Here is a 21290-nt window from a genome sequence, read left to right as displayed (position 1 = left end):
CTCTCTCTGTCCTAGTAAAAGGGCAGGAAGGTGACTAAGCCCAGGCCCCGTGGGAAGAACTGGCATCTTCCCACTACTCTGTCTTTATCTTGACTCCCTCCCTATAGAATCCGGAGAGTGAAACCAACTTAACCTGGACTTTCTGCAACGGGCAAACCTAACCTATAGCCCACAGTCTCCACATATTCCCATATAGCTATGAATGCAGCCCAACACGTTTGTAGACAACGATGCCATATTGCAATGTCAACCGGCTGGAGGCTCCTGCCAACCAACCCCTCATCCCCATGGTCTCTGCCTCTCTCACGAAGGCAGAACACTTACTCTTAGGTGGCAAAGGACCGCTGTCAATGCTGCCACCATCTCCCGGGGTGTTACAGAATGGTGGAGCCCAGCCAGGGAAGCAATGACAGTTCTTGTTGTTGTTGCAGACCTAAAGTGAGGGGCACAGACGTATCAGCACCCAGGAGAGCTGTGACCTCCCACAGGGCGGGCCCCCCACGACACCCAGGGACCCAGACCTCTACATGTACACACGTACCCCGTGACCATTACACTTTTTCCCACAGCCTTCCGTCTCAAAGAAGGAGGTGTTCCTGCATTGCCCCTCGAAGCAAATCTGTGACAAGGAAGAACAGCCATCAGTAGAGCAGCAGGGGTGTGGGGGAGGTTTAGGGTGTGGGAGGTTCGTCCTTAGGATGAATGGGAACCCCAAAACATAGCTCTGGGTTATATACCCTAGTGAGAAATGCAAAAGGCCTCAAAAAAAAAATTCAGTGGGTAACTGAATTCTGCTATCGTCTTTGTGATTAGGGAAGGAATAACAAGCAGTGCTGAAATGTTACATTCAACAATTAGGACATGTTTATAGTTTAGCATCATGCTGATCATATTGCATCCAATTAGTCCAATGTGGACTCATTTTAGTATTATGCCTAAAAATAATGATTGTGGAAGGAACTTACTCTGGGCTGTGCATCGTACCATGGGTTTCCTCTGTATTTATAATTTAACACAATTTAAAACATGAGATCGGTGGCATTATTTTCCTTGGGCTTCTATGACTCTTAGAACATTGCTATTCCATGTGATAGCAAAATGACACGCATGACAGTGATGCCTGTATTTGCATGCCTAATCCATGGTCATAGGTGGGTGCTTATCAGTGGGATGCTGTTATTCTAGGGGCTGAGCATCAGTCCTCGAGAGCCCACACTTCTCGATCTCTGTCTCTGCCTCTTGGTTTCTGAGTGAGGTTAGGGAGGGACTCACATGGTTGTGACCACACTTGGTCCCAGTCATCACCAGCCCTGGATCCAGCATGTCACCTTCGCCTTCCTCCTCCTCAGGACCCCGGTAGACATGGGTGCCCCGACAGTGGATCCGCCTCCCATTCAAGGTAATGGTGGTGTCAATAGATACTGCATTGGATTCCAGGGGCCTGGCCTGGGTGCTCTGGCATTGGATCTTCCCACACTTGGCATCCCTGGGCCAAGGAAAGAAGATAGAATTAGAGGCTGGGGAAGAGCTGGGGCATTGCAGGGCTGAGCCAAGTCAGCAGGCTTTGGTGGAGCACGGTAAAGGACCAGAGAGTGGGCTAGAACTCAGCAGTAGAGACCTGAGGTAGACTCAAACCCAATAAAGAGGCAGGTTGCTTGTGTCTCAGCAGACCTAAGCCAGGAGCTCGACTTAGAATGTCTTAACTCCAAGGACAACTGAATGACATGAATATTCAGTCATCTTTGTCCCAAAACCATTCCCCAAGCACTCCAACTAGGAGCTGGGTCTCCCTCTGCCTCTCCCCTTTCTTCATTGTTCCCAGGGTTGAGCATTTTCAATCCCTGTCGATCTTCCCTCCTACACATCTTCCCTGACTTACATTATTACCCTCTTTCTATCCTGGCCTGCAAGACACCAAGACTGCTGACTGCAGCATCTATGGGAGGAGTCCAGATCTTCCAGAAATGCCTTTACATCTCTCAGAATCTAGCTCCTGCTTTCCTCTACCCAGGCTCATTTTTCATGGTCCCCCTCTCCTTTACTTCCCACAGACTGCAGCTTACTATCTCTATCAGCTCTCCAACTGCTAGTTTTTCTCCAATGCCTCTGCCTAAAACACTGCTTTACACACTAGTGTAACTCCTCACTCTGTTCATTTCAATGGCTGCTACAGAACTCAGCTAGAGAACTTCTTGGGGGAAATGCCCCAGGCTGTTACACCGATTACCACATTGCTCTAGACACGCAATTCAGCACCTTGCATGTGGTATATCTGAAACAGTGATGGGCAGAGGAGTGAGTGGGTGGCTGGAATGAGCAAATCAAAGATGGCTCTTATGAGCAGACATAATTTTAGCACTCTGCAAAAATGGTCCAAAAGAGCCGTCTGGGATCTACAATGTTGATATGCTGGAACATTGTCATCTCTGATCACAGCCATCTCCTGCTCCACTTTAAAAAAAAAAAAAGACAGGATTTCTCTATGTGACAGACCTGGCTGTTCTGAAACTTGCTTGGTAGACCAGGCTGGCTCAGATTCACAGAGATCTACCTGCACACTTGCCTCTGATTCCCAGGTGCTAGGATAAAGGCACGCCCAGCGATCCTGGCTTGCTCTTAAGAGAGTCCCCAAAGCAACCTTGATCAGCTTCCTAGGAAGCAATGATGCTCGCTCCTCTTTTTCACTTCTTAGAGCCAACTGAACAGTGCGTGATCAAGCAACAGGCAGAGCACAGAGGCAGGCTTTAACTGGTTTGTTTAAAAGCCAATGGTAGGCTATCCATACCAAGTCAGGTGGGAGTGAAGAGGACAGAGCAGGAATCGCTTGGTCACTCTTCCTCCCACCGGGTCAGAGCTGTGATCCTCACCTGGGGCTGCACTTCCTGTATTTGCCATTCAAGCCCTTGCCACAGTTTCCATAGGTGTCTCCAGCAGCATTCACCCTCTCAAAGCAGAGATCGAGGGCAGGCCGGGCTCCTAGGTGTGCAAGAAACATCTGTCAGTGCATAAGCCCTCCAGAGGCTCCCCATGACAGAGCTAGCCTTGGCCAATGAATGCAAGCACTGTCTCTTCTAGTTTTGTTCTGCACTTTGTGGTTTTACTTAGTTTGTTGTATACAGAATTCAGCCGCATGGCATACAGTTGTGTGACTTGAGGGTGCAGTGAATGCTGCTACAATTAGCAACAGTGTAATAACATCTTGCAAAACAGTGTCACATCCATAAGCAAATACAATTGGAGGTTGTTTCTTTCTTTTATTTTTTATTTTTTCAAAATAGGGTTTTTCTGGATGGCTCTGGCTGTCCTGGAACTCACACTGTAGCCCAGGCTGGCCTCGAACTCAGAAATCCGCCTGCCTCTGCCTGTAGTGTAATGCCCAGCTTCTGAGAATGGTGGCAGATGGAATCCCACACCTGAATGGGGGTGGGGCTCAAAAACCTGGCAACACTAAAGAGATTCTGAATGTGCAATGATCCAAAACTAACTAAAAACAGAATGTGTAATGAATTCAGAGCTCAGCCATGTCGAGTCACATGACTTTGCTACAGCGTGGCTTTCAACACAGCTGCACACTGCACATAACCAATGAAAGCTACTGAAACCAGCTCAGACTTAAGGCTACTTTATATTACGACTGGTCATGTTTTTTTGCTGTATGTATGTTGTCGCTTATGCAACAGATTCATTAAGGAAAACAAAGAATGTTTTCCCTACTGTCACTCCTCAGCAGATAAACATCAGATTAATGTTAATATTATGTTAGACAGTTTGATTTATAAAATTGCTGTTTGCATTCCTGACTTCAGCTCCTTTAAAACAAACAAACAAAACAAAACAACAAAACACTAGCTGAGCGTGGCGCCTGCCTTTAATCCTCGAACCAGAGAGGAAGAGGCAGGTAGATCTCTGGGAGTTGCAGGCCAGCCTGGACTATGAAATAAGTTTCAGGCAAGCAGGCCACACACACTGAGACCCTGTCTCAAAAAATAAAGATAAAAGTCACTGAACTAATCATGATTTGGGATCAGATTAGAATTTCCAACAGTTTCTGGTAAGGCCCTAAACATACTTCTGTCACTTTTGTACCACATATCGATGTGGGTTGGTGTTCCTATCCCTGACAACTATAAAATCACGATGTCAGTCAACTCTGAAAACTGTTAAAGACCCCCTATGTCCTACACTGTCAACCATTTAGCCAAGTCTCAATTCTTCATGTAAAAAAGCAAACAAGCACACCAGTTTGTTAAAGTGTACGTTTGCTTTGGTTAAAACTATATATGAAAGATTATTTAAAATAAATTTCCTTGTGATTTATTATCAGTAAATGTTTGTTATATATACCTACTTTTATATACTCACAAACTGCTCCATGCCATGTAAAAACTTCTCAGAAAAAAAGGATAAGTGGAAAAAAAATTTAAGCCTAATGTAATTAATGGAACTGATAAGTACATTCACATTTTTTGCTATCTCTAAAATGCTTCCTACAGGGGTCCTATCTGTTTCCTTATACCCTGTACTGGCTGGTTTTGTATGTCAACTTGACACAAGCTGGAGTTAGCACAGAGAAAGGAGCCTCCCTTGAGGAAATGCCTCCATGAGATCCCGCTGTAAGGCATTTTCTCAGTTAATGATCAAAAATGGGAGGGCCCTCTGTGGGTGGTGCCATCCCTGGGCTAGCAGTCCTGGGTTCTACAGGAAAGCCAGCTGAGCAAGCCAGGGGAAGTGAGCCAGTAAGCAGCATTCCTCCATGGCCTCTGCATCCACTCCTGCCTCCAGGTTCCCGTCCTGTGTGAGTTCCTGTCCTGACTTCCTCTGGTGATGAACAGCAATGTGAAAGTGTGAGCTGAATAAACCCTTTGCTCCCCAACTTTCTTCTTGGTCATGTTTTGTGCAGGAATACAAACCCTGACTAAGACACACCCTCTATGATGACATATTAGGATGGTTGTCACTTGCTGTCTTTGAGATCTGATACATGAAAAAATCTCCACTTTTTGGTAGTTTCAATTTGCTTTCCCTCAATATGACTGAAGTTAAACATTTTTGTAGCTTAAGGGTCTTTTTCATTTTCTTTTACTCTCCATTTCTGCTTCACTGGTGTGTTGGGGAGGGAGTATTATTATTATCTGTCTGCTCTGGGTTTAGAACTAAAAGCTTCAATGGACTATGAGAAATACTGTCACCTGGCTGCCCTTGGATATGTTGCCCTTGAGCTAAGAGGATGAGATGTGGTATTTGAAGGAGTTCCAGGCCATGCTAAGTGGCCGGCAGGGGGACAGGTTCAGCTGTAGTCAGTGGAAGAGACCACGATCTCCAGGAGGGTCCTTACCAGGTCCCCACAGCTGTTGGCACTGTTCCTGGTAAGTGAGGCACATGCCGTTGTAGCAGTAGGCCTGGCCACCCTCGCAGGGGGTGCCGTCCATCTGGTAATAGTTGGTGGGGCAGTGGGGAGACTTGCCCGTGCAGAACTCTGGGAGGTCACACTGCCGCACCTGCTCCCGACACTGGGTTCCAGGAGCCACCAGCTAGGTTTAGGAATGAGAAGAGAAAAGTAGTCATTTCTGCCCTGCCCCCAACCCTTTTAGGCAAGAGCTCATGAGCATCCTATCTGTGGAAAACAGTTTTCGAGGACCTTCATATCACGGCACTTATCGCACGACTTCAATGAGCTCAAGTCATCATTGGCCTTTGCATAAACAGTGACTGAGTACTTCCAAAGTTGTGTTCACATAGACAAACTCAACGCAAGTTCACACAGGTAGTGCTTGAAATCAAGGAATCCTTTGTGGGGCTCAATCTGAAATCCCGCAGTTGAGTGAAAGGTCACTCCATGCTTATTCTCCAGCCTTGGTCTGAGACCTGAAGGACTCAATTCAGCACAGCCTCTCTGGGGCTTCCATGTCAAAACAGAAGGTGGCCAAGTTCTCCTGAGCCAGGCAAAGACACCTATGGCTCGGGCCCTCCCCTGATTCCAGGTGACCAAGTCACCCGCCAGCTCTTCTGGGGAAAAAAATCCCAGCAGGCCCCTCTGCAGGCCATTCTTAGGCTGAAAGGCTCACTGAGCAGAGATGAACAAAGCCAGCGGCAGACACAGAAGCCTCAGGACATGTGTGCGCTTAATCAGTACTACAGAACTGATCTTTGGTTCTTGTTTACCCATAATTCCAGACTACAGCCCTCTCTCTGGCTGCTAAGAGCAAGCATGCTCAGTGGAATACTTGAACAACACATGAACACAGTGTGTGCTCCCCAAGCTGAGGGTGGGACAGGCTACAGCTCCATTCTCAAACTTCTCTATACTCAGATTTTCAGATTAATAACTCAAAAGTTCAAATATCATACTAGTGTGTGTCTAACAAATCTGTATGAATATAATAGATGTGTATAATTGTAAAAAATGTGCCACTATATATATATTACATAATCTCTAACAAGGCCTAGGATAACCTTTATAACCAAAAATAATATAATTATGATGAAATAAAATTATTTTAGGTAAGTTTTTATAAAGACTATAATTACTCTGATATTCATTTGGGTCAGATTTTATCACCAAATCTGTTCATTTCTTTTCAATATATATATTTTAGGATTTCCTGAATTGTCAAATTTAGATTAAAAAGTTCTCTAATTCAGTGCTGACTATTAATAGTAATAAATTATTTTTCATGCTGATATTCGGAATGTATGCTTCAGAGCCAGGGAGAACTGGGTTCAGGTCCTGACAGAATCTAGAATACATCACCCATCTCCTCATGGCCCAGCTTCCTCACCATGAAATGAAGGCAGGAGTGTGCACCCATCACCCATCTCCTCACCGTGAAATGAAGGCAGTAGTATGCACCCCATGGGGCTGAGGTGAAGACTGAGTCAGTGAGCATATAAAATTCTCATCCCAGTGCCCAGCATCTACCAAGATGGCCATTATGTTCATCAAAATCAGGGTCTGCTTTTTTCATGTGTTCAAGTAAAAGTGATGTCAGGACTTGCCTGGACTCCAGAGTAAGTTCAAAGCTACCCTGAGCAATTTAGTGAGATCTTGTCTCAAAATAAAAAAATATATATACACACATATAAAATCAAAATAAAGATATATCTACACATGCACATATATATGTATGTATATGGCCCTATAGAAGATATATCATACATATTTAAATAAAAAGATATGTGTATGTATCTTTTTATTTTGATTTTATATGTACATACATATGCACATCTTTTTATTCATAGATTTGATTATATACTTAAATATATTAACATATTTATATATTTATCTTATATAGGATATATGTGTGTGTATATATGTATGTGTGTGTATATACATACACATACACACACACACACACACACACACACACACACACACACACACACATATATATATATATATATATATATATATACACACACACACATGCATGTATGGGGTGATTTGAGCACAGTGAAGCCCAGGATAGAAAATTGGTAGGCTTAGTTAATGGGACAGTCTCAGTTCCAAATATCTAACACACACCCATCTCCCTTCTCTTCCTCCCAGTAATGGTGTTGAACCAGAGCCTGGAGCATGAAAGTACAGATTCTTACTACAGTGGCCAGTGTTAAGAACCACCCTCACTGGCCTTGTGTCTAAAATGTTTGATGCAGGCTGAAACCCAGCTGTTATCCACTAGGCTGTCACCTCCTGAGGTAGAGGAAAGGAGACACTTACCTTGCACTGGTGACAGCAGGAACCATGGGCACACTCAGCCCCTTCCTTCAGAGTGCAGTTGGAGGCATTGCAGCAAGGGTTTCTACATTCCTACAAAGGCAGCAGGAGGGCAAGAGTCAGAGCCCAGCAGGGGGCGCCTCGCCACCTCCATTCCGGGACCGCCTGGCATGCTCTGCTTTCTGCTCCCTAGAAGGCCTCATTAGAGCACCGTTTGGCTGTTCTTTACTAAGGTAATGAGTATTTGTCAGAGAAAGACACAAGTGCTTCATCCTGAGAGAAACCACAGCTCAGATGGGCCTATGCAGTGATTCCGAGTAGGTATTATCCCATCATTATATGGTCATACTGAGCTTGCACAATTCTACCAGCCACACTGTCCTTAAAGGAACTCCCCCTGTGCTGAAGGGCCTGGGCTGATCCTTGCTTTTAGTTCATGGTTCTTGGTCTTTTACTAGTTCTTTTATTCTGAAAGTTACAGGGTTAGAGTTTTAAAGACGGTCATAAGATGGCACAGTGGGTAAAGGCACTTGTTGCCAAGCCTGACAACCTGAGTTTGATCCCCGAGTTCCACGTAGTGAAATAAGAGGGGAAACATATGCATACACGCATGCACACAAACACACATTAAAAAGTGTAAAATAAAAAACAAAAACCAGAACATCTCGACAGAGAGGGTATACGGATACCTTGGTCTCATGGCCACACATGGCTTACAGTTCACTAACTGTCAAGCCTGGGTTAACATACTTTCTCATCCTTCAAAAAATAGACACGAAACAATATAGTTCTGCTTTTTTTTCTTCTTCTTCTTCTTCAGAAAAATATCCTTCTGATGAAAATGACACAGAGCTAGGGCGTGTGCTCTCCACGCGCACTCTGAAGCTCTGAAGGACGAAAGCCTATCCCCCGAGAGTTCTACTTCTCCTTCCTCAGCAGCTCTTCCCTGACCTGACAGCACTTCCAACACTCCCTCCGAATCCTCTCTTCTCCGGGCTACACGGTGTGAGCTTGTTGCATTAACGCGCCTCACCAGGCTCATGGCCATGAGCTCATCCAGCTGTGTGGCCTCCAGAAATAAATTCAGTGCAGCTGGAGAGCCAAAGACGCCATCTGGGGCTCCTCTGGGGAGGAGGAGAGCTACGTGCCCTGGGATCATGGTCTGTGGCTAGAGCAGTTGCTCAAAGGGGCTCCACCCTGATCCTGGATAGGGCTGTGCTGACCACAGCTGCAGAGGCCATAGAAATGGTCCACCTGCCAGACTCGCTGTCTGCATCTGACACACAGAGGGCCTTTGGTAGTCATGTGTAAGAAATGCTGGCAACTAGGAAATCATCTGTCACTTTGTCCTTTTGATAGGAAATTATCTGTCCCATTGTCCTTTCAAAACGTCCTTAAGCTCTGAAGACAATGCAGATTCGTCCCCACCTCTAAGCAAGGTCCTGACACTTACTTCTTCTTCTCCACAGTCACATTCTTCGCCGTCTTCCAGGTACCCGTTGCCACACCTCCGGCCTCCATACAGCGTCCTAGTATCCGGCATGTTGGAGAGACACATCCCCCCTCCTGACTGCAGATACCTGTCCAGCTCCCTCCTGTTGCACGAACTGAACACTTTGGGAAAAGGGTGCCTGGCAGAGAAGGAGGAGGCATTAGCAGAGTTGAAGCACACCAAACAGCTTGCTGTCCTGCCTGCCACTCAGGAGGCAAAGTTCACTTGAATGAAAACCCTGCACACGCACGCCCTCTGCCTCACCAGGACATTCATCAGTACATCAACTTAGAATTCTTTCATACTGAATCATGAGATGATGAACAGGCCGCACTGTTACATTGTTTTCTTATTAAAAATGAAAAAGGCAGTTGAGAAACAGGACAGTAATTTCTGTCTTTTCCATGAGGGAGCTGAGGTAGGTAAAGCGTGAGAAGTACATTAACACAGGTGTCCATACTGAAAGCTGAACAGGACACTGGGTGGATATTTCTTTTCTCGTGACGAAAATCAGAACCAGAAAGTCCAAGACCACAGTCTTAACTCACTCATGGGCTAACGGACTGATCTCTGTTTTCATAACCAACTCCATCACCCAACACACAAATGTGTGGGCTTTATCACAGTAATATGTACGAAAGCTCCACAGTCGCCTACTACTATGGAAATGAATCAAAAGCGCAGCCTGTTCCTTATTTGTAGCTGCCACCTCTGGTTTTGGTTACCCAAAGTCAACAGTGATCTGAAAGTATTGAGTTGAAACATTCAAAAATGGACAAACCCTAAGTGTGAAGTAACTTTTATTATCATCACTATTTCAAGTGTTCTAGTTTATTATGAATTGGTGTTTTTAACCTCTTACTGTGCCTACCTTATACATTAAACTCATCATAGATCATAAATGTATGCAGGAAAACCACACAGAAATACAGCACAAGATGTAAATCTGGGAAAAGTGCTATAACACAACATGGGCTTGTAAAGATATCCTGATAAGGCCCTGCCCTTAAGTCTCTAAAACAATAAAAGGTTAAATGTCAAGGGCTTCCTTCAGTACTGCAGTAGGTCCCCAAGGAATTTGCTACTGATCATTCAGCTGCAACAGTGTGTGAATAACTTACAAACAGCTAAGGTCGTAATGAATTTAGCTGTCACCCATTTGTCTACACATACTCTATTGGGATTGGCAGAGAAAGGGGTGGGGTTAACCATGAACTCAAACTCAAAAGGTATGCCCGTAAAGTTGCATCCTACATGTCACCGCCATCCTTTGGGGTCACAGTAGTCAGGAAGCAGTGAGCAAACACTGGTGCTATGAACAAGAAAGCTGCATTGAACCACCATTCTCTAGGAAGCACAGCAATCCCTAGTGGTTTGGAATGAAGAGATGTAATAAGGACCCTATTACACTGCCTTCCAGGGAGTGGCTCAAGTCCTAAAGAATGGCATGATGTATGTGTTCAGGCACAAGATAACCCTCCTCTTTCAAAAGCTCTGGTTGAGAAAATCTTTGTTAAGTGTTGGAGGCTCAGTGGGCCTTTGTTTCATGGATTTCCTTAGGAGTAGGTGGATGCCCCCCTTCTCCTCTTATTCTATAAACCACAAAGCTTCCAAAGAGGAAAGACCAGGGGTTGTGGTTCTGATCAAAATAGGCGTTCATCATAGTTTCTCAAAGAACTGGGCATATGGGTGTGGTAGCACATACTGAAAGCCCCAAAGACTTTAGTAGTTGATGTGGGAGGATTGCTTAAATTCACAAGCTCAAGATTAGACTGAGCAAGACTCTCACAGGTGACCTCAAAAACAAATACAAAACCAACCAAACAAAGGGTGTTGAAGCCAATTTTATAGCTGAAAACTACAAAATATGTGCCAATCCAGGGTTCTAGATCACCTGCTTGCAGAACTTAGCATCCCACCACACATCTGCCTGCTTCCGCTTCATCTAAACCTCATTTAACTGTCTTCATCAACCGTTTGAAAGTTTCACTGAGGCCGTCTAGGACTGCTTGGGTCAGGCTGACCCCGCATCTCTCATCCCACTCTTCTCTCCACTGGCACCCTTCCGGTTGACTCACCCGGTGGCAGCAGCCATGATGCACCCACCGTCGGCTGCACTGGCAGAACAGCAGTGTGCAGAATCATGGCTCATGCCAAAGTTGTGGCCAATCTCATGGGCCACAGTGGAGGCGACACCAATGGCATTCTCCGAGTGGTCCTGTTCAGAGAAGTATTTCAAATTCAAGGTCAGAGGTTTCTTTCTGCTTGTCACACCTTTTTCTTTATTTGCTTTTTTTTCCCCCAAGACAGGGTTTTTCTGTGTCATCCTGATTATCCTGGAAAATACTCTGTAAACCAGACTGACCTCAAACTCAGAGATCCACCTACCTCTGCCTCTGAGTGCTGGGATTCCAGGCATGTACCACCACCACTTGGACTGCATGACTTTTTCTTATCTGAGCCTGACAGCTCTCCACTGATTTCCCCTAGCGCTGATCATATTGCCTCTTCATAACTTGCTCTTACCAAGCCTAAAGCCACTGCCTTCATTAGAAAAGCAAATGCTCAGGACTGATGCCCGTGTTCTTAAAAGGTGCAGACCATGAATGAACTCTTGAACATCACCTTGAGGTGAACAGTGGATACATTTGATTCACTGTTTTCTGAGAGCACCGGCATAAAGGGCCACCCCAGACCAAACTGGTACACTGGGTGATCTTAACCACCCAAACCAACAGAGCTGGTGCAGTGATGTAAATCTAGAATCCCAGCCAACTGAGAGGCCGAAGCAGGAGGGTCATCTGAGCCCACATGTTTGAGACCACCCTGGGTAATGTAGTGAGACCCATCCCCAAAAACCAAACAGAAGAACAAAAGCAGCAACAAGGATATTTATACCAGGCATGATTGCAAATGCCTTTAATACTAGCACTCAGGAGGCAAAGACAGGAGGATCTCTGCTACAGGTTAGCCTGGTCTATATGGGGAGTTCTGAGATAGTGTTTTGTAGTGAGACCTTGTCTCCAAAAAACAAGTGATATATATATATATATATATATATATATATCCTTTTATTATCTCATTTATTATTCATTCTTACCCTAAGATCATAAGCATCGAAGCTACCTTTACTTTACAACTAAAGACACGCATTAACTCCAAAGTCACATGGCTGCTCTTTGAAACCAATCTGACTCTAGAACCTGGGGGTTTAACATTCATGCTTCCTCACCAATAAGAGTAACAGGATGGGTAGAGGGATAAAATAACAAATGAGCAGAGAAGAGGCTTCCTTTATATTCACTCCAGGTTAGAAGTGACAAGCCAAAAATGCAGGGGCTAAGGATGTAGCTGAGGAGTAGTAGAGTAGCATGCCCGAAGGCTTGGATTTGATCCCAGCACCACATCGAACTTGGTATGTTAGCCAGCACTTGTCATCCCAGCACTCAAGAGATGGAATCACGAAGAACAGAACCTCAAGGTCATTTTCAGCTAGATAGCAAGCCTGAGGCCAGCCTGGTCTATTCAATGAGTTCCAGGCCAGCAGCAGCTTCATAGCCAAGCAAACAAAACAAAAAACCCTATTCTTGCCAAGTCAGAATTTCAAAAGACGGCAATTTCCTAACCGTGACTCTTGAGACAGGATCTCATTTCACAATGCAGTACCTAAGGACTCAAGACCCAGACTAGAAACACTTCCATCTCTGTTCTCTCCCCTGCCCCCAGCTCCTGCTCTGCCTGGTCCAGCCCCTGTTGTGGAATAATAACACATGACAGATCTGGAGGTCTATTTTTACAATTGCTTATGAATGGACACAAACTACGATGAATGAAATTTCACCCCTGGCTACTACCCTTTGAACCTAAGAACTTCATCTGAAACATTTGTTCTTTTTAATTCTTTTTTTCTTCTGCAACTATAAATAGCCAATCGGCTTTTCAAAGCTGGCCTCCTCTCTTGGGAGTCATTTTCTCCTTATGCAATACCATTGTCTTGTCTGAGACGCACCATGCTAACTCCTCCGGACTGGTATATGGAGCACATGGCCATGAGGGGGGCCAGGCCAATGGTGGTGCCTTGGAAGGACTTGCCCCTGCAGGAAGAAAAAAAGACATGTAATTCAGGTGGGGGCTGAGAGAGCTGTTCCCCTGAGACAGGAGTGAATGGCTACCATGATGTGCTGACCTCCTGACATTCCCAGATAATTCCCAAGAGGACAAGCCAACTGGATAACTAACTTTCAGGATACCACACCTCTCACCTCCTCTCACTTCCTCCCTCAGTAGCAGAGAAGAAAGGTTACTTTCCCCCTCAGAATGTGCCCAAAGTCTCCGAAAGGAAGAAGGCAGAGCTTGGAAAGCTGTGTACCAGCTGGGCGGTGGTGGCGCACGCCTTTAATCCCCCAGCACTTGGGAGGCAGAGGCAGGTGGATTTCTGAGTTCGAGGCCAGCCTGGTCTACAAAGTGAGTTCCAGGACAGCCAGGGCTACTCAGAGAAACCCTGTCTCGAAAAACAACAAAAAAAAAAAAAAAAAAAAAAAAAAAAAAAAAAAAGAAAAAAGAAAAAAAGAAAAAAGAAGAGCTGTGTACCAATCCTGATTCATAGAAAACGGCCAGGGACAGGGGTCACAGGGAAGGGTGTGGCCCAGGCTGTGATGCCCAAATGAATCATGTCCATTTCCGCCAGTGGCCAGGGGCTCAGGCCTTACCATCAGTGGCATTGGGGGGCAAAAGTGGGGATGCTGGACAGCAGCCATGGGGCCGATGCTGTGATCCATACATCACACAAGGACCAAAAAAGCAGCTGAGTCCCTTTGGGAGCCTCACAAACTGCAGCTGGGTGCAGGGCTAAGCTGTTTCTACCTCGGCTCTACAATGACGACCCTAACGTGTCAACAGCCAGTTTCCCCCAGTCTAACCTCTCCCCTCTCAGTCACACCCACCCAGAGTAGACCAGGCAGAATAAAAGGATGTTTAATAAATGTTTGCTTAATAAATTCAATATATGCCAATCTGTGTGTAGCATTTCAGAGACTTGCACTTAGCTCTGGGAAAGCTTTACTGTAAACAGATTCAATGTGTTCAATCAAAAAGCTCAGGCCAAATGTTTCAGTAAACAGAGACTTTCTCAGTGAGTGGCTAGTCCTCAAGTGGTCACTAAGAGTCCAGCTTTTAGGGACAGGTAAACACTGGAAATCCCAGTTATTATGAAAGGGTAAATCAAGGTATCAAGGATGGAATAATTGTTGGCTGCTATATTAAAAAAAAAAAAAGCACAAGTAAAGGAGTCTATTATCTATGTGCCTTTTTGAACCACCTCAAACCACCCCAGAAGGCCAACACTAATACGTACCAACCACCCTTAGGGGGTTGTCACCTAGCACCCTGACCCCCATCAGTATTCCTTTCTTTCTGAGGCTGTTGGAAAGTCAACACAGCACTGGACCAAACGTTTCAATATTTCCTCTCACCAAGCATGAAAGGCCTAAAGTCTACCATTTTGACCTTCCCTCGGGACCTCAGCCCTGAGATCCCAGAGAACCTGAGGACCCATCTCCTGTACCCTGCAGTGGGAGGTCAACGGACGTGCTCAAGAACATCTGTTTCAAGCTATCAGCTGTGACTAAGAGTCATCTGCTCATTCCCCTAATATTCACTCCTAAGTGCTTCAGCTGCTCAGCTGATGATGGGCGAGGCTAGTTTCTTCACATGGATGAAAACACGTCAGAGGACTGTTATCATTCTTAGGCTTTCTAACATTTTTTCAAGGTGTGCCAAGTCTGAAACGGCCTGGTTATCTGGTCCAGGGAGCAGGGGGAGGTCTCGCGCAACTAACATTTGCCCCTGTGAAAGGGAGGATGAACTTAGCACCCACCCTTATGGCAGGCAGACGTTCTGCAGCCAAAGCTGATACAACGGGACCAGAAAAAAGGCTGGCTGCTTACGTGATTAGTTGAGCATTGTCATGGCTCTTCTGGGCAAGCAGCTTGCGCCTCCAACTAAGAAAGGACCACAGGGTAGAGTACGGATTCTCCGAAACTTCACACTTATCCCCATGCGTCCACACCTCCAAGCCGACGAGAGCAATCCGGATGTTCAGGGACCGGTAAAACTGAAAAGACACAGAGAGGCCAGTTTCTCTCACCACTGTGCCTGGGACCTCAGAGCACAGATGCTGGGATTGCTCTCTGGCCACTGGCTCCAGAAAGCGGGGAAGTAACGATCTTCAGAGAGATGCATTCTGGTGGTCAAACTGGAGTATCTTGGCTTAGAAAACAGGTTAAAAAAGAAGTAGAGGGAACAGCAGCCTAACCATCAAGGGGTCCTTTGACGGACCTGACCTTGAGGCTACTGTGTCAGTGACTCTGTGTTATATGTCCATGTGTCCTGTGTGTGTACATATTACATATACATGTGTCCTGTATATGTACTTATACATACAAAGCCCAAAGGTCCATGTTACCTTCCTCCATTTATTCTCCCATGTTATTTTTTGAGATAGGGTCTCTCACTAAACCAAGAGCTCACTGATTCAACCTGACTGGTTGGCTTACGAGGTCCAGGGATGGACCGGTCTCTGTCCCCTGGCTCCCCCACCAGCCACATAGTTACAGGTGCATGCCACCATGCCTGGCACATGGGTGCTGGAAATTCAGGTCTTTATGCCCCCAGCAGATATTTCACACACTGGGTCATTTCCCCAGCCCACCAGTGACTTAAAAAAAAACCTCATATACACAGAAGCCACAAAATGATAGATCACGCCAGTCTAAAAGTGGTAGGTTCCTTCCCAGCTGAAAATAATAGCTGGGGCCCCACTATTCATCAAGCACTTGTCATGAAAAAGGAACGTACTGAGGCTTGGAAAGGTTGAGACATTTGCCCAAAATCTCAGCAGAAAGACTCTGGGGCCAGGACGAACCAGATTATACTTCCTGGGCCCTTGTGACCTTCTGCTGCTGAAAAGCTGGGGTCATCTAATATGTATATAATAATAAAACACACACACACACACTCCTTCAGATCCTTCACTTGTCCCCAGGAAACTGCAATCTAGATGGGCTCCTGGTTCTTCTGTCTTTTGCCACATCTGTCATTACAGAAACACCCGAAGCATCTGAATTTGCTTCACTCAGGAGCTTTTTAAGGGAAGTCATCTTGGCTTTTCTTATAGTTCAGAGAAAACACTGTGGATCGGGCCCCTGATTCAGCAAAATGTGTAAAGTCCTTCCAGTTTTAGCTCTAAAATGTTCAGTCTAAGTAGCTGGCTCAGCGAATTTTAGAGGAGCTAGTGTGCCTCACCCTACTGGGAGTGATAAACCTCCTGTGCTGGGAGGGAAGCTGGAGGCTTGGAAGAATGACCATCCACAAGGCACAGGGTTCTCATCAACACTCCGGGTGTTCGGCCACCTTCTTTTCCCTCCCCATCTTTGCTTTTTCAGTAGTTTTTATTGTTTATTTGCTTGATGTGTTTACAGACATACCACTTCCATTTCTCATCAGTGCCCAGAGGTAGGCTCTAATCACCCAGTGCAAGAGGAAAATTCCTAGAGCCAGCCAAACCAGTCCTCCACCTCCTGGTCGTCAGTCTGGGACAATGGTTGCTACACAGGTGGCAGTAGGATCAGCTTCCTGTATCCCCAGGGAAAACACATTTTTCCAGATGTTGAGTGTTTACAGGATCACTGAGATGCTACTGCTGGTGAGCTAGGAGCTGGACACAGAACTCTACTGTGTCCCTAGAATCCTTCCTCTAGGAAAGGCCAATGTTTGGCTTTCACCTGTTACAAGCCAGTGGCCTCTTACCACAGCTGTTGAGGACAGAGGAAAAAATACAAGGCTGTGGACTTTTCATCTACTAACTCCACCGTAACTAACTCTGCCTTTTAAGCCGTGAAAGTTTATTTGTTTGTCTGTTTGTTTGTTTATGGTTTTTAGAGACAGGGCTTCTCTGCATAGCCCTGGCTATTCTGGAAACTCACTTTGTAGACCAGGCTGGCCTCCAGCTCAGAGACCTGCCTCTGCCTCCCCAGTGCTGGGATTAAAGGTATGTATCGCCACCAACCATCTTGAAAGTTTCTAATTTCTATTTGTTACTGGCTGAGCCATCTCTTCAGTCCAAGATCTGGGATCTGGGAAACTCGAGCAAAGTCTTCCAAGTTCTACAGAGTTCTGAAATGGTTATCAGAGTTTCAAAGAGACATGAGACCCCCAGGGCTGGGACTGTCAGCCAGTGGTAAGCATGAAACCTTAGTTCTACCCACAAATACTGCCCCTTAAAAAGATGCACATGACCAAAGCATGCCAAAGCTTTGCTTTGGAGAGGAACTGTCATTGCAAGGTTACCATCTCTGCATTTTGTGCTGGAACTTGCTTTCACATAGAATCCGTCTGGGTCTGAGAACACTCCATCTAATGCAACTCAAACTTCTGTGGATTTCCTAAGTGCATGTTTTAAACGGCACCTTTTCTGTGCACACCTTCTGATCCTGACCCATCTCGATCCCTAAGTCAAAGAATCACTGGGCTTTCACCTGGAGGGAACACATCCTCCATGCTTTTAAAATTGGGCTCTTCCTTGCCCAATGTTCCTCAAAACCCACTTCATTTGTGAGAAAGGTCAGGGGGTCAGAGCTGGGGACACTTCTCTGTCCAGCCATCTGCTTTCCATGTGACTTTTACATAGGCAGGAGCACAAGATCTCATTTTTAGAGCGTGATTCCATCAGGAAGCTATAAACATGACTGAAAGCCACTGATTTAAGCCAATGCTTGTACTTCACAAATTAAGACAGAGCAAAACCAAAGCTCCCGGACACTCACACAAACCTACAGAACATAAAAACCCAACCCAAGAAGCGGAGTTGCTGGCCTCTGGTTGATAGCTCCGGGTCCCAAACCAGCAGCAAGAGCAAGCTCAGGTGCGTGTGGCCTCCTGTCTGTCCTGCAGATCATCTGAGGTGGCACAACCTCCCCCACAAAGTACACACCTGGTCTCACCTTATCAACATAGTTGGCAATCTCCATGAGCTTGTATTTGGTGGCATCCTGGTCACGCCGATTCTTCTGAAACTAAATGGGACAAACAGAACCAGGTGAAACAGACCCCTCCACAGGTCTCATCCAAGGGTCTTGGGTGTGCAGTCACTTTTTGGCAATGATCCTTCCCAGGGCTCACGAAGGAGCAAAGAGCAGACGTGGTTATCTTCTTCTAACCCTTCAAGGAGTTATTTTCCTGCCCTTTACATTACATTGTTACTAGCTAGCTCTCATTGATTGCTCAGAGGAGGGACTGGTCTCTTTGCTTTGCTCATCAACCCAATAGGAAGCCCCTGTCACACATCTTTCAAGGCTTTGCCTGAATGTGTTAAGTTATCACTGGTCCAATGGTTGCTGAATTGCTCTACAGGCAAGCTGTTGTGCTTAGCACAAAAAGGAGATACAAATGTAAGGTATTGAGCTTCAGTTACAATGGAGGGAGAACCAAAAATAACTAAAACAACAAATCTTCTACTTAAGAAGGACACAATTTAAAAGCACTAAGAAACTCACTGAGAACTTGCACAGACTAACTGCGGGGGAAGGCGGGGGGGGGGGTATGGGGGAGGGAGCATGCAAATGCCACATAGAGTGCTGCCAGCAGGACTATGTGGCATCAGCAACAGGTTTTGCCTTCCACACGATTCCAAGTGGCAGTGCCTTCTGTAGTGAGAAAGAGTCTTAGACTTCATCATCACTGTGAAATCAGACATTGCTAATGGAGCACAGAAGGGAAGATTTTGCTGTACTTGATTAGAATGTCTGCCTAAAGTCCCATTAGGAGGCATCATATGACCATTTCTGTCTGAAAAGGACAGACCTCTTTCACCTTCAATAATGAAGTAAGGAAACTGTCAGGATGGGAAGATAAAAAGATTTTAGAATTGTAACCTCCCCCTGCCCCAAATGATGGGCATTCCCTGTCTGCTGTTATTTTACCCAGAATCTGGATACTTAGTGAATTTATTGTGGGTACTCTGTATGTTCAACATCAAGCTTTCTACCATCCACATCCTCCCGAATACCCAAACAAGACAAAGAATAAAAGGCCAAATAAAATGACCTAGAATATTTGCTTGGCAAGGGCTGAGTCCCAGCTCTGGCACACCATTTCCTCTCTCTTGTATAGATTCTGGAACATCCCCTGACTTCTTTGGAACCACCACTCACCAGAAAAGAACTCCATTGCTACCCTTATCTCTTTCAGAGGTAAATTCTAGGACCCTGTTGCGTAGACCTTTGCAAAGTGTTTAATCTAGAAGTTTCTATTATCAAGACCTCCTGACTTCTAAACTAGTCCTGTGGTAAGAGTATTTCCATTTATTTAGTAAATATTTATTACAGCATTGGGGTGAGATTTCAGGCTTCCAAATATATTAATCTTATCCTCAAACAGTAAGGCCCAATAAGGCCACCATAGTTGAAACAGTGGATCATGTTTTCCAGAAGATTCTGAAGCAGGAGTTGGTAAGCTTATTCTACAAAGCACTACAGAGTAAACATCCTTAGACTTGGTGGACCACATGATTGTGGACCACAACTGCTCAGTTCTGTGTTGGTGGACCACATGATCATGGACCACAACTGCTCAGTTCTGCATTGGTGGACCACAACTACACAGTTCTCCTTGGTGGCTTAGAAGCGTCCAGGATGCCATAAATCAAAGGGTATGGCCCTGCTCCAGAATAATACTCATAGGAACATGTGATAGGTTCACTTGGGCTGTAGTTTACAACCTCCGGTCAGAAATAAGTGCTTCTGTTACACTTTCTGTTACACAAAAATAATGTTATACTTTCTGAGGCAACCCTGGTTGTATAACACGGTAGGCCAGCCTTTCTCAGATATCTCACTTCCTGCAGTACCTTCGAAGTCCTTTACAGCTCCATGTGTAAAGACAGTCCTTCCCCTCCCCCAACATAAACCCCATTCTTTTCTCTCCTTACGTTCTATTTCACGTAATGAATGAGTAAATATGCCCAGAACTACCCAAGCAGCTCTCTCATACTCCTCCTTACCCACGGAACGGACAGGCTGAGAACCATTCCAGAAGCTGCTACCTCAGCCTCGGCCCAGGCAGAGAGCCACTGCTTGTTCACTTACTGCCAACAGCTCTTTCTAGATGGCAACAGCACAGCCCTACTTCCCATAGCTTGCTTTCCCATTCGAAGACCCCTTGGGATGCTGTGAGTTCCGAGCCCAGGGATAGCTGCTGTGTCCGAGCACCAAATACTACATCCTTCCCTTGATTCATCTTCCTGCACTCTCAGATTAACTGCCAGGAATACATTTCTGCCAGCAGATTCTGGGCTGCAAATCTTGCCTGGCCTATTCCAACCCTGACATGAATCATTCAAAGCCTACAGCTGAGAGATAGATGTTCATGACCCTGAGGACAGAGAGATTCCCCTCACTTAGCTGGAGGTACGAGCCATGGCCCTGGAACAAAAAGGGTGAGGATGTCTATGTGACTGGTGCTTCTTAAGGGATATCTCACCCTCCTGCATCATAAGATTCTCTGGGCAGCCCCACAGCCATGGAGGTACCTTCAAGCAGAGACTTGCCCTGCCTGGTTTGCTGTGAGTCTAGCCTTCAGGAGGCAGACCACTCCCCATCTCAATTTACCTCCTCTTTTGTGCCTGAGAGACTCACAGGGAGTGGCTTGTAAAACCCTGCATCAAAGACCCACTGGGCAAAGGAATAATACTACTCCCTTAAACTAGAGCAGTGGGGTTTCTAGGTGTCTCCTACCATCAATCTCAGGATATTTTATCTGATCAAACAATCTGGTAGCTTAGGAAAAATGGCCAAAGACCTTGTACCAGACAATACTAGATATAAAGCTTAAATGGAGAACTGCCTGGGAGGAAAGACCTTGATTTTTCCCGGGAACCTTCACAATACAGAGAGCCAAAGGTGCCGCTTGTAGGGCAGGGCTGAGTGGGGTGCGGCAGGCTTTGAAACCAACCTTTGTTACTGCTCAATCTACACATCAATCTGTAGAAAGAAAACAAAGGTCCCAGAACCCACCCATTCCTGGCTGCTG

At 45.6% G+C, this 21290-nt stretch overlaps 1 protein-coding gene and 1 long non-coding RNA gene across 3 annotated transcripts in view; one reads left to right on the top strand and one right to left on the bottom strand.

Annotated features, from left to right (window-relative positions):
• Nucleotides 1-9573, top strand: part of LOC116079087 — a 15110-nt gene extending 5537 nt beyond the window's left edge. Inside the window, exon 2 of the long non-coding RNA XR_004113750.1 lies at nt 9184-9573. This is a non-coding gene — a long non-coding RNA (uncharacterized LOC116079087). The remainder of the gene's footprint in view (nt 1-9183) is intronic.
• Nucleotides 1-21290, bottom strand: part of Adam19 (ADAM metallopeptidase domain 19) — a 90877-nt gene that overhangs the window by 10795 nt on the left and 58792 nt on the right. For both annotated transcript variants that reach the window (XM_031354779.1, XM_031354780.1), the window contains exons 8-18: nt 18206-18277; nt 15152-15318; nt 13216-13300; nt 11285-11424; nt 9168-9345; nt 7718-7807; nt 5336-5531; nt 2868-2976; nt 1273-1486; nt 542-619; nt 325-433 (exon numbers count right to left, since the gene is read on the bottom strand). In XM_031354779.1, coding sequence (XP_031210639.1) covers nt 325-433; nt 542-619; nt 1273-1486; nt 2868-2976; nt 5336-5531; nt 7718-7807; nt 9168-9345; nt 11285-11424; nt 13216-13300; nt 15152-15318; nt 18206-18277 — 1438 coding nt within the window. The remainder of the gene's footprint in view (nt 1-324; nt 434-541; nt 620-1272; nt 1487-2867; nt 2977-5335; nt 5532-7717; nt 7808-9167; nt 9346-11284; nt 11425-13215; nt 13301-15151; nt 15319-18205; nt 18278-21290) is intronic.

The sequence above is a fragment of the Mastomys coucha genome, unplaced genomic scaffold (genome assembly GCF_008632895.1).
Source record: "Mastomys coucha isolate ucsf_1 unplaced genomic scaffold, UCSF_Mcou_1 pScaffold5, whole genome shotgun sequence".
NCBI lineage: Eukaryota > Metazoa > Chordata > Mammalia > Rodentia > Muridae > Mastomys > Mastomys coucha.
This window is presented reverse-complemented; position numbering and strand designations above follow the sequence as displayed.